Source organism: Camelus ferus, chromosome 36 (genome assembly GCF_009834535.1).
Source record: "Camelus ferus isolate YT-003-E chromosome 36, BCGSAC_Cfer_1.0, whole genome shotgun sequence".
Taxonomy (NCBI): Eukaryota; Metazoa; Chordata; class Mammalia; order Artiodactyla; family Camelidae; genus Camelus; species Camelus ferus.
In genome coordinates this window covers 21,051,729-21,065,078 of record NC_045731.1, presented here as the reverse complement: position 1 = coordinate 21,065,078, position 13,350 = coordinate 21,051,729, and the positions used below count along the sequence as shown (strand labels likewise).

General features: G+C 53.4%; 1 protein-coding gene and 1 pseudogene across 6 annotated transcripts in view; one reads left to right on the top strand and one right to left on the bottom strand.

Moving 5' to 3' along the window:
- The window catches only part of LOC116661733, a 708,679-nt pseudogene that overhangs the window by 527,053 nt on the left and 168,276 nt on the right, over positions 1 to 13,350 (top strand).
- LOC116661730 overlaps positions 1 to 13,350 on the bottom strand; it is a 39,809-nt gene that overhangs the window by 24,486 nt on the left and 1,973 nt on the right. The window contains exons 2-9 of one of the 6 annotated variants that reach the window (XR_004317651.1): positions 10,013 to 10,094; positions 6,631 to 9,390; positions 6,133 to 6,283; positions 4,952 to 5,075; positions 3,117 to 3,234; positions 2,632 to 2,846; positions 2,177 to 2,230; positions 1,705 to 1,889 (exon numbers count right to left, since the gene is read on the bottom strand). Coding sequence is in view for 3 of the 6 variants with exons in the window: in XM_032474257.1 (XP_032330148.1) it covers positions 1,705 to 1,893; positions 2,177 to 2,230; positions 2,632 to 2,758; positions 6,133 to 6,283; positions 6,631 to 6,667 (558 nt within the window). In the remaining 3 variants the exon portion in view is untranslated. The other 5 variants (XR_004317652.1, XM_032474257.1, XR_004317650.1 and 2 more) reach the window with 5 other exon arrangements.

Genomic DNA, 13,350 nt, shown 5'->3' with positions numbered 1-13,350 from the left:
CTAAGAATCTCTGAGTAATAGCTTTCCTGCCTGCCTGGGCATCAGCTGATGTAAAACCCACCCAGAAACCTCACTGTCCAGCAGCTCTTCCATAACACAGGCTACACTTTCTCAGGAATTAGAAATTTGGTGGGCCAGTAACCCACTTCTGCCTGAAGAATAAACACAAAGGAAGAAACAAGAGAGTTCCTTGCCCCTTCCCAGTGGGAGAGCCCAGACCTTGGGCTGCATGCACTGCGACCACCTCCCAGGAGACGAATAGAAACTGGAGAAGGGCGTTTCTGCGAAACTGGGGCAGCTAAGGTTGAGATGAGAACAATTGACCAGCTGGCAGGGACAGCACCCTTCGTCGCTGCCTTGGCAGCTGCCTCCGCCCCCTCAGCACATCCTGCCCACCTCCGGTGGCTAAGCTGTCAGGGAAACTGTGCTTTGCGACCTGGGGCAAAAGAGGCTGCCCCCAGGCCAAGCTGCGGAAGAGATGGGAGCTAAACCACCAGCTCCCAAGCGGCAGGCTCCATACCCCGCCAACACCCCGCCGCCCCCGCACCCTACTGCAACCCCGGGGCAATATGACCCGGAGAAGCGTGACCTGGGAACGAGGGGCGGCCACGTCAGGCCTCCAGAGAGATGGGAGCTTATCCTCCAGCTCGCCAGGGGCAGCCCCTCTCTCCTCTCCACCACCTGATCTCACCGCGCCCACCTCCCAGGAGCAACCTGACCGGGTGTGGGGTGTCAGGCGAATCTTGCGCGGGAGAGGCCATCCCCAGGCCAGGTCAGGGGAGAGGAGAAGAAGTGGCCCCATTAGGCGGGGCAGCCGGCCGTCGCAGCTGCCTCTGCCCCTCGACCGGATCGCGCCCGCCTCCCAGGAGCAAGCTGACCTGGAGACGGGCATCCAGCTTCTTGGGCAGCAGAGGACGCCCCCAGGATTGGCAGCGGGGAAGAGGAGAGCAAATTGACAGGCTCCGCGCTGCAGGTCTTCTACCTCCGCCGTTGCCACCCCCGCACCTTTAAGGCACCGCCCAGGGCGCCCCTCCCCCTGCAGGCTGAATGGGACAGGCGTGTCTGGTGATCTGGGGCAGGAGAGGCCACTCCCACACCAGGCCATCGGGGAGGCTGGAGCCAATCCACCAGCTCCCCAAGGCAGCCCCCTACCCCCGCAGCAGCCACCACTCTTGCTCCCTGACCTCACGGTGGCCTCCTCTAGGGAGCAGGCTGACCTGGAGATGGACGTCCGGTGAACTTGGGACAACAGGGACCGCCCCCAGGGCAAACCATGGGGGGAAATGGGAGCAAATGGACCGGCTCCATGGGAAAACCTGCCGCTGCTGCCACCACCCCCAACGTACCATGCCCGCCTCCTGGGGTCAGGCCGACTAGGATACACGTGTTCCATAACCCAGGGCAACAGAGACCGCCCCCAGGACAAGCCGCGGGGAAGATGGGAGCAAATGTGCCCGCTCCCCCGCTGCAGGCCCCCGACCCCCGCCACCCAGTGCACCCTGACTACCCTGCCTCCCGCCCCCAGCAGGCAAAGTGGGACAGGGGTGTCCGGGGACCTGGCGCAGCAGAGGCCGCCTGCAGGCCACGCGGCACAGACATGGGAGCTAATTCACAAGCTCCCCAGGGGCAGCCTCCCTATCCCCGCAGCCACCACCTTACCAGCCCCCTGACTGCACCGCACCCATCTCCCAGGAGCAAGCTCACCTGGAGTCCAACATCTGGCGAATCTCCGGCGGCCAAGGTCGCCCCCAGGCCAGGCCGAGGGGGAGAGAAGAAATGGAGTAACTCCCTGGAACGGACCCCCTCCCCCTGCAGCCGCCGCCGCCGCCTCTCAGGAGCAAGCTCACCTGGAGACTGGCGTCCCGCCTCTAGGGCAGCAGAAGCCGCCCCTGGCTCCGCCGAGGGGGAGAGCAGAGCGAATTGGCCGGCTTCCGCGCGGCAGCCCCCCTACCCCCGTGGGCCCCGCACCTTAATGGCACCGTCCCCACTCCCCACTCAGCAAGCTGAGTGGGACAGGCGTGTCCGGCGACCTGGGGCAGCAGAGGCCGCTCCCAGGCCCGGCAGCCGGGAGAAGGCAGCTATTCCACCAGTTCGCCAGGGGCAGCCCCGCTCCGCCCCCCTGCTCGCTGCCGCCGCCCTCTGACCTAACCGCCCCACCTCCCAGGAGCAAGCTTACCTGGAGTCCAACATCTGGCGAATCTCCGGCGGCCAAGGTCCCCCCTAGGCCAGGCTGCAGGGAAGAGAAGAAATCGACCGGCTTGCCCGGGCAGCCTCCCACACGCCGCCGCCTCCGCCGCCCCAAACCATTGCACTAGCCTCCCGGGGTCAGGCTGACTGCGAGGATGTGCACTTGCCTTCTAATCCTGGCCACGTGCCTGAGCACCTCCCTGCATCCCTACACTCCCTGCACCTCTGCACCCCTGCCACTATCTGCACTTCTGCACTGCCTGCACTTCTGCACCCCTGCACCCCCGCATCCCCTGAACTGCCTGCGCCCTCCACAGCCCCTGCACCCCTGTCACCAGTTACACTTTTGCACTGCCTACACTCCTGCACCCCTGCATGTCCCACACACCACCTCTTGGGCCTGTGGCAGAGTCTCTGCTGTTAGACCAATGCACAGGAACTCACATCTTTGCCAGTATATGATGCATCAGTGGACGTCTGGGGTTGGCTGCAGGAAGGTACATGTTCCCGGTCACTAGCCTGGGCCACTAGGGTGATCTCTCTGAGGTCACCAAGGACGGGCTCAGAGATGCTGTTTTCCGGGAAGAGAGGAGTTGAAACAGGTCTTGAGGGCAGAGCTGTGCTCACCAGGCCGTCCACGCTTCATGTTTTACACAGGGCTTCGGAGAAGTGAAATGGATCCGGCCAAGTAAGACCGGCCTGCTGTATGCCCACCTCAGTCCTGGGCTCTGAGTCAGACCGACTGGCTCCCACCCTCACGGCCCAGTTTGGGTACCTGAATGGTCCCTTTGAGGCATCCCATCAGTTCTCAGGAAGAAGTCTGGCTGCTTCCACCCCATGGCCCTCCCTCCTGTGCTGGCCTCAGGAAGTTTCCTTATTTGGGGAAGAAGGCAGCCCACCCCCTACCCCACCCCTCACCGTGCTCTCACCCAGGCTGCTGCTCTCTCTGCCCATCAGAGTCTGGAAAGCCATCCCTCTTCAGTTATGTCCCTTCTGAGATGGACTTGCTTCCACTCAATTCTAGGCGAGGATGCACCATGGAATGCACTGGGTAAGAGAACCAAAATAAATAATTTCTTCTGTGAGGTTTTCTGTTTATCTACTGGGGCTGGGCTGTGTGTAGTTTGCTACAGCTATTGGTGTGAGAGGCTAAAACAGCCTGTGTGTCCTTGTTTTCATCTCCCCGCTGTCTTTGGGTTTTCCCTAGACACTCCTGAGACATTTACTTCCTTTACTTTTATTCCTGTCATTACACAGGGGCCCTACTGACATGGAGGTAAGGTGTTGGGGGAGCAGGACAGAGCAGGGCATCTGTAGTCCTGTGATTAGTTCTCATTGAGCCTATGCCCTGAGCTGTGACCTCCACAAGTGTGTCTCTTTCCCCCCACCCCAATTTGGGTGAGACAGAAGGGATTTCCCTTCTCCCAGGTTGGTTAGGCTCTGGTAAAATAATTTCTCATTAAAAAACAAACAAACAAACAAAAAACAACTTCCCCCAATGAAACAGAATGTTCTGGGTGTATTTCAATAGAGTTATTTTCTCCTTTCCAGGCAGGAAGCATGAGGAGTTATCCTCTGAGCCTTCATTCTGAGAACAGGACACGGTCCTGGAGGTAAAATGCATGAAAAAGAGCAGGGGGCCCCTCTGACTGGCCCCCTGGAGTTGTCACACTCGGACTTCCCCACGCTGAGACTCCCACTGGCCTCAGGGACCTGTTAAATCTGCCTGCCCTGGGGGTTCTTACAAAAGCGGGTTCTGCCCTGGGAGCTGTGACTCTCCAAGCCTGCCCGGCTGCCTCTCTGGGTTGGGAGCAGCTTTTCCCCTCATTTTTCTGGGATCTAAGAAGTGCAGTGGGATTGCAGCTCCCTCAGCTCTGGTGTTGTTTTCAGGACAGAAGGAGCAATTTCTGAGCTCCACACGAGCTGGACCAGAGGCTGGAATCCTCCCCTCCTCTGCCTCCGTGCAATAAGTGGCTGTGGTTCTAGCCGAGTTTCTGAAGATGTGGATTTAAACACACACATCCCAGCCCCTACAGGAGCACACAGTCCCATAAATCCCCCCAGTTTCCACTGGTAACTATGGGACACGGGTTTCGGGACCACAGAGGCCTGACTGCACGACTTGCTCCGTGGCCTATTAACGTGGTTGCTCTGGGCCTTGTCTGAAGTGGCTTGCTTACCGCACCTGGTACGTGGGAAACACAAAATAAGTACTAGAACCTTCACTTTTTCTCCCTCCAGGGCCTTCAAACATAGAAAGTATTAAGTGAACTCAGACGGCCTAGTCACCGCAATGAGGTCCGTCCAGCCTGGCTCTCCTGAGTGATGGGCACTGACTTGCACCTTAACTCGGAACAGTAGGGGAACCGCCTTCCTCTAACTGGGCATCTCCCCACACCGGGCTCGCCCTCAGCTGAGACGGGGCCAACTCCCCCATTGAGGTGTGTGCTGGTGGCTTCAGTGTGACCTGGATCTGCCGGGATGTGAACCTGCAGTGAGTGAGGTGGAGGGTCGGGTGGAGAGGGGTCCCTTCTGGGGTGGCAGGGGGCCCGGTAGCACCCAGCCCGGCCTGGTGCCTGGGGCTCCCTAACACCTCCTACAGCTCCTGGGTTGGCTCCGGTCCTGGCCACTCCACACACCCTCCCAGCATCTTTTCATTAAGTCCCTTTTTTGCTTTTATCAGCGAGAAGAGGCTTCTGTTGCTTGTTCAGTGAAACAGTGCATTGGGAAACCAAACTATTTCTAACATCAGTAAAATTCCAACCTCAGTTATCTCGCCGGGCAGACCGTGCAGCACAAAGGCCTGCAAAGGGCTGTGCGAACGGCTTACGTGAAGGGTCCTCATCATCTGTCTTCAGAGATACAGAAGCTGGTGGTTCAGGTAAAACCTCAGGGAGGGATTGAGGAATCCAAAGCTGGTTGGTTTCAAAGGCTAACTGGTCAGACCAGACCCCTGAGCTGTGGTCAGAAGCCTAGCTCAACATCACGCAGACTCAGCACCCTAAGTGCCGGGAGGGGCCGGTGGTGTTCCCTTTGCAGGCTCTCGTTGGGGATTCACTGTAGCCCTTTAAATGCAGCAGAGATTCCAGCCCCCTTAGCCCCCACCCTGAGTGTTCCATGACACAAATCCCGGGAGTGTTTAATTTTCATCTTTGTTTAGGAGGATGAAGGAGGGGCAAGAGGAGACATAAATTCATACTGACTGACACAAGGTCACAGCCAGTACCTCCTCCTTGGAGAGCTATGTGCTCCCACAGTGGTGGCTGGGGGGCTGGGCGGAGACCCTCCTGCTGGTCCCAGAGGGACTCGCTCCTCTGGCCACAACTGATGGGTTGGACAACAGATCCAGAGGGAGACAGAGCATCTTTCCTGGGAATTTGGAACTGACACACAGAAATCAAGTTCACTCATCTGGGGATTGGCGAGGGTGAGGGGCGGTGGTTGGAAATCAAATGAAACCAGAGCATGAGAGAAAGTTAGAAGTGAAAGAGAGAGAGACAGAGAGACTGAGCTTGTGAGAGCAAATAGTCAGAAAGAAGGAAAACAATCAGGGGACAGAGGAATTCCAGCTCCTGACTGTCTAGTCTGTCCCAGCCCATCAACGACCCCGCGGGATGGTTAATATCATTCCAGTTTTGCAGATTAGGAAAAGGCTGAAAGAGGTGGGGGCTGGGTTTGGGTGCACAGTTAATTCAAGTGCCGCTGGACCCCTCACTTCCCATTGCCTGAAGGCACCTTAATCCTCACTGGGACCCCTGCGGTCCCCTGACAGCCCAGCACCCTGATCAAATGGCCCCTGCGGGAGTGGGAACCCCTCTGAGCGTGAAGAGTTCCCTGAACCGAGATGCCATGCATCAGCAGGCTCCTGCACACCCCAGGTTAACATCTCCCCAGCTGTGCAGTCTCCCGACCCACTTCCCTCCCTGCCAGGCACCCCTTCCTTACCACCGAGTGTACTGCAGGAATTCAGACACAGGGATGCCCAAAGCAACACGAGCCCACCGGCTATACAAACAGCAGACTCCCAGCCCCACCTGGGTTCCGAGGGGACAGTAGGCGTCCTCAGCTTCCATGTGTCTAAGACAATCTTCTTCAGCTGGAGGTTATAGAGAAAAATAAAAGGTCCAAAACATAGTTCAGTGAGGAATTCCTCCAAGGACCTGACTCCAGAGACTACAACCAGGGGTCCCTACCCCCCGGACTTGGGGTGAAGGTGGATTATTGATCAGCACAACCTCCGGTGGCCCAGCTCCTCAGCTTGGCTGCCCAGAGTGGGCTGGGGGAATGGGTAAAGCCAGGGCACTCAGGAAGAGCACAGAGGACCTGATCTCCCCTCTCCGCACTTGTAAACCCTTCCTCAAATCTCAAGGCATCTGACAGAGAGCAGCCACCACAATAAGGAGATGCTCCCATCTCTTCACTCACTCCTGTCTGTTCACTTACGTGCTGAGCATCCACTGGGTCCCAGGACATGACACATAGGATGGCCGATGGGACAGGCTTGGTCCTTCCCCCTGGACCCTGTTCAATCTGATGGAAGAATGATCACTCATAAAGAGTTTCTCAAAATTATACAGAGACCAAAGACAAACTGCAGAGTGAACCAAATTTAAAAATATATATGAAGATCCCCCAGTCTCCCCGCCTAAGGTTAACAGCATAAAGCAAAAAGATCTTGCCTTTGATCACCAAGGAAGTTGTCACCCCCTCTCAGGTGGAAAGGACAGTTATTCTTTGAGCAGGACACAGAAGTGCTCCATCGGATTGGACCAGGGCATCTACAGTCATTCAGCAAATGTGTATAAGCTCCTACTACGTACGGGAATCTCCTAACTAGACCAATTCACAAGGTTCTCGGGCTTTATCAGTCAACAAAATAGACATGACTCCCCATCACTGGGGGCTCAGAGTTTTAGTAGAGGAAACAGGCAGCATGTTGGGGGTAGTAAGAGCTTGGAAAAATTAAAAAAAAAAAAGAGTGATATGAGCAAACTCCGGTGATGGCGGTGGGGTGGGAGGCAGGCAGGAGGGAATAAGGCAATCCTGGCAGATCTCACGGAGTAATGAACTTGAAGCAGAATAGATCCGGAGGAAGAAGGAAGAGCCGGAGCCAGAGGCCCCCTGAGTGAGGGGGAGAGTGTGGGCAGAGAGGCAGAGCACGCCGGGTCCTGAGGCCTTTGTGACGACTTTGGCTCCTAATGAAATGATGACCCGTTTAGTGAGTTTTGAGGGGAGGGGTGATATAGTCCAACTTAAGCTTTTGTGTTTGTGTTTTTTTGTGGGAGGTAATTTATTTATTTTAATGAAGGTGCTGGGGATTGAACCCAGGATCTCTTTTTTTTTTTTAACATTTTTTATTGATTTATAATCATTTTTGAACCCAGGATCTCTTGCATGCTAAGCATGCGCCCTACCACTGAACTAAACCCACCCCATCAATGTATGCTTTTGCAGGCTCCCTCTGACTCTGTGTGGATGAGAGATTGTAGGAAAGCAAAGATGGAAACAGGAGGCTATTGGTGTCCAGGAAGGGCTGAAGGTGGCTCTTAGGAGGGCGGGGAGCAGGGAGCAGGTGGTTAAGAAGACAGAATACCCAGAATTTTCTAACAAGCTGGATTTGCTGTCTGTGTGTGTAAGAGAAAGACAGAAAGAACATTGTTCCAACATCTGGACCTGGACAATGGGAGGGATGTCCTCTCCATCCACAAGGGATGGGACAAGGTGGGGCTGAGCAGGTGGAAAGGGGCTGGTATCAGCTCAGTTCTTCAATGTCATGGTTAAGGTGTGTATTACATATTGCCACAGAAATGCCTAATAGGTAGAGGAGTCTGTTTTCTTTTTCTTTTTAACATTTAAAAAATATAATTTAAATGTATTAATTGTATTATGTGAATGATTTGGGAAGTTTGTTTCATGCCAAGGTATATGTTATATATAGCCAAATGGAAAATATATCAGAAAGGGGAGAAATGAGGGCTTTCACATAAACTGACTGTCCATAACGTAGGTAAAATTTCAATAAAACCAGTGTTCAGTGCAAAAACCTCATCTTGGTGTTACATAAAAATAAATGAAAAAGGACTATGTTAATGTATCATTATTTCATGTTACATAATAGCCCCAAACAAACACACTGTTTAACTATGAGGCTTGTAGAAATGCTATTCGCTTTTTTCACATAAATACAGAAATGCAGAAAGGTTCTAAGGTAGAATAAGCATCTTAGTGGAAATAATACAGATTTGAGCATTTTACATGATATATATATTTACTGATACAAAATTTGGAAAAGTAATTACATAGTAGAACATATGTATGAATGTGAAAGCAAGATTAATGAAAGAAAAAGAATGTGAGTCTCAGGGATAAAGGTCCAGATGGAAAGGGCAAATCAGGGAGTTTTGGAGAAATCGAGAAATTGATGGCATGCCAATTTCCAAGGCTGGGTTGCTTCCACCAAAGGAATAGCAGAGAGAGAGATGAGAGGCCCAGGAGCCAACCCTGGGGCACACCCACAGTGTATGTTTGGGAAAAAGAGGAGACATTGGCAAAGGACCAGCCAGTAGACCAAAAGCAGAAAACAGACAGAGCGATGGGCTGGAGTTTAAGTGAAGCAGGAACACGGGGGAGGAGGGATGGAAGAGCTGGGTCAAATGCTGCCGAGGGTCTACGCATGATGAGGACTGAAAATTGACCGCTATATTTAGCAACGTGTGGTCACTGATGGCCTTGACAGGGCAGTTTCCATAGAGCGAGGGATCAGGGGAAGAGCCAGAGTGGGTGTAAAAGGGGATGGCTCAAGAGAAGATGCAGACAGTGAGTTTAAACAACTCCTTAAAGATTTGCTGCAAAGACACAGGGTGGCAATTGGTGGGGGTGAATTAGGGTCAAGGAGTGCTGTTTGTTTCTTTTAAGAAGATGGACGTTTATATACTGATGGGAGCCAACTAGCAGGAGAACAAAATAGATGAGGTAGTGAAAGAGAGGATGGTTTTGGGAGTGACAACCCAGAGAAGATGGGAGGGATGGGGCCCTGGGGACTTTTCGAGGAATTGGCTTTCGATGTCACCTGTAATAAGAGGTGGGGCACCGAGAGTGAGGTCACAGACAACACTAGGTGAGCGGATGTGCTGGGAGTTGCTTGTGAAACTTCTCTTCTGTTGGCTTGTTTGCTTGTTCAAAGTAGAAAAGTAACCTTACCAGCTGAGGGATGAGGAGGAAGAAAGAGTTACTGGAGCCATGAGAAGAAGATAAGAAAGAGCCTTCCAGGGAGAATGGGACAGTGAAAAGAGCAGGGGGAGATGGGGGAGTGCGCTCCCAGAAAGTTACATTTTCTCTTTGACGTCCCCAAATGTGTGATGTGTGATTACCCTTCCTGCTGTCTACGAAATAAAAATTAAGTATGGTTCAGAGGAAATGCTATTTCATTCTAAGAGGCTACCTGTTTCTCAGGAATGGCCATCTTAAACTGCAAATATTACAAAAAATGTTGAAAAGATGAACCTGTGTACCTAAAATCCCCTATTTTCTATTAATCTGGTTACTATTTAATTCCCCTATCAATAACTCATAACCAATACTGCCATGATGGAGGTACACTGATGCTTAAAAGGAAATGAGATCTGTATCCTTTTCCTAAATTCCATGGCTTCCTTAATATACAGTTCCCCTTGGAATTTAGGAATGTCTGGTATAAGAAGTGAGAAACAGTTTGAGAAAATCCCGGCTCAGAATTACACAGCACAACCGCATCTCAGAAGTATATACAGCCGTAAAGAATTTTAGAAGCAAAACTCCGTAACTACTCTTAAAGACTTTTGCAAACCTGGGCCTGCCCAGATGTTTCCAAACTGGAAAGGGACTCCAATCACTTGCCTGGTACCGGACCAGAGGCTGGCCAGCCTTTTCTGTAAAAGCGAGAGAGTAAATATTTTCAGTTTTGCAGATCATTTTGTTGTAACCATGCAGGTCTGCAATAAGAAAGCTAAGAGCACTGGGAGACAGGAAACAAATGGGCATGCCCACACCCTCCCTTCCACTCAGGGCAGCTTCTCTGTGGTGGGCAGTTTTGCCACAATAACTTGTTTCTTTGTTTCCATTGGTTTCTTTTTTTCCACCTTACTGCTCAAGCTCAGAAATTCAGGTGGTCCTGGTCCTTCAGCATCCATGCAGAGAGAAGGCTGAGTGGGGTTGGGAACCCCACCTGATGGAGAAGAGAGATTGCTGGGAGGGACACTACGGTGGCCACCATGACACGAGACAATCACACCTTCTGGGGTGAAAGGGAATGAAGACAAGGGAGGGACAGAGCAGTGGGACCCCTAGGTCGCCTGCCAGGCTTTCTCTCCCTCCACAGCCACCCTGGGTGCCTGGGGGGTGTTGGGATTCAGCTACGGTGATTAGGCTGAAGGGACTCAATATAAAGGACCATCCAGCTCCTCACTAGGTTCCAAACGCAGCCCCTCAAAGTCCACCCTCTGAGTTTCTGGAACTCAGCTGGAAGAATAAATGAGCAGGCCAGATCCAGAGCCCAAGCCAAACACGACGGTGGTCACGTGGGGTTGTAACCCCATGCTCAGTGGTAGGGGACGCCTTGCAAATCTGCAGAAATCCCTGTTCCACCTCATTCCTGGGGGAAACCCCAGATCTCCTTCTGCTCTGTCTGTTCTTCTCTTGATGCTATTGTCCTGGATGGATGCAGAGTCTTTGAACCTGGCCCTCCAAACGTACATAAGCAGCCTGTTCGATAAAACAAATTATGCACTTTTTCACATTTGCCAGTTTTTTGATTCCAGAAATTTTGCGGGACTCATTCTCACAGTCTCCTGTGCCCCCACCACTTGGTGGCCCTCTGCTCATGGAAACACCATTTCCCACAACTGCACCCTGCCTCCCAGCTGGTCAGAGGGGAAAGTCCCACAAAGACACAGGTGTTTGTGAGGATCCTGTCCCCCAGCAGAAAGCCTACTCCTGGAGCCACGGACAGGGATCTGGCCTCCTGAGCCGCTCAGCTCTAATTCAAAGCCTAAACTGGGGGCCCCGAACATTGCTGACTGACTTTCTGAGTCACCTGGACTGGAGGGGCCTGATTTTTCTTTCCAGGAATGGATGTAGTGCAGCCTCCATTTTCAGGGCTGATATTGACGATGGATCTAGTTCCCCCCACTGCACCGCAGGAAGGAGAGGCCCTTCCATCCCACAGCTTGGAAACCCAGCCCAGGTAAGTTCTGAAGCAGTGTATTGCTGCCAGGTCCAGTATCCCTGCAGAGTGGCCTCTGTCCCTGAATGAGCCCCTTACCTGGGCCTTTCCTGCCCCGACACAACCACACCCCAGTCTGTGCCAGAGATCTGGGGCTCTGTGTGTCCAGGGCACACAGTTGGGACCTGAGCCAGGTGTCCCCTGGGCCTCAAGGGGGAGAGGTCTGCCTCTGCATCAGGGGAAGGTGATCCCTCATGGCTGGCAGGACGCTCTCAATATGGACCTCCAGGCGCCCAGGGAGCAGTTTCCCTGCAGGTGTTAGAAGCCATCATCAGGAGGGCAGGCCCCTCTTTGTGCAGACCATCCCGCAGTGCTGGGCCCACGTGCTGACCACAGAAACCTACATGTCCCCAGGTTACCCCAGGCAACCTCACAAATTCGTCACTTGGTGACCTGGGTACCACGGGATCATTGGCCATCCCATGAGGGTGGTCCTTGCAGGCATGGACTCCAGGTGCTCCCGTTAAGAAATCCCCCTGGGTTTCTGTGGTCACAGAGCCCACACCAGAAGATTCTAGTCCTGCAGTGACCACCACAGCAGTCACCTCCCCTGTGCATGTCCAGGAACAAATGACAGCAATTTATTGCCAGGAATCGTGATGAACAAGGGGGTGGGATTCCATACTAGTTTTAGGATCCTGGTAACTCACTCTGCACCCCAAAAAGCATCCATGAGAAATGTGTTTATTGGGATATCTGTGCCCCTAGAAGAGCTGTTCCTCAGGGCTCCTGGGACCCTCCAGCCCCTCTCAAGGTTCTCAGAGCTTGGGTCTAAATTTCTATCTCCCTCCTTTGGTGTACAGCCACCTGTGTCTCGTGATCACAGGTCACTTTATTGCATGACTTGGCATGTTCTTAGTTCTCGTCCTCCACCCCTGCACTAGACTCCCACGATGTTCCCACTGACCCTTGGCTCCCTGGGTGGGTCAGGGGGCCCTAAGTCTGCACCCTTCACTCTCCTCCTCTACCCCCAACTCTGAGGCCACCCCTAGGTGGACTGGAAGGTGTTTGTAAATGAGTCTTACACAAGGACATGACTGGACAAAGCAGGGCTCCACCCCCGGAAAGCACACCTGCTCCCTTCTCTGATGAGGACCCCACAGCCCCACATTGCCTCCAGGGGTCTACTCAGCACACAGTCCCCCAGTTCTGGGCAAGGCGTCTCCCTGGAATCCTTGCTTCCAGGCAGAGTCTCTCTGTCCTTCTGAGTTTAGAGTTGTTCCCATGTTCCTGAGCACCAAGGTGCCCAGCACAGACCCTTCACTGACCTGGAGAGACAAGGAAGATATGTGGCCACAGGTATCACAGGACACACCTGCTGGGACCCCAGGCCAAAGGGCCATCCTTCTGCCTTCTCAGGTGTGGATCCCGTGGTACCTTTTTGCAGGGGGCCCAAATGGGGAGTGGGGCCCAAAGCAGTTCATGGGGCTCTCTGGGCAGGGAAGACTTGGGCCAGGCAGCCTTGCCTGGTTTCCCTGCTGGGGCACTCTGAAAACCCCCTGCTCCTCTGGCTGTGGCTGGAGGCCCCCCAAACTTCAGGGCGGGGCCCTTTCTCTCAGCCTCCACTGCCTCCAAAGCCACGCTGGAGCTGGCATGGGGAAAGAGCTTTCTTGCCCTCTTGTGGCCAAGTTGCCAGAGGTGGATGCTGCGGGGAACTGGAGAGAGAGTTAGCAGTTGCTCAGATGTGAGTGGTTAGGCAATTTGACACCCTGTCAACTAGCCTTAAACATTGGAAAGAGGGCTTTCCCGGGAAAGCTGGAAGTTACTTTCAGTAATTTGTTTAAAGATTTCTTTTTTTTTTCCCTTAAAGACTCATAAAACCTCTCCCAGGTCATTCCTGGTATGGACCATTATCCAGGGATCAATCGGGAAATGCAGGAGGAGAGGGGTGGGGGTAGGGGAGA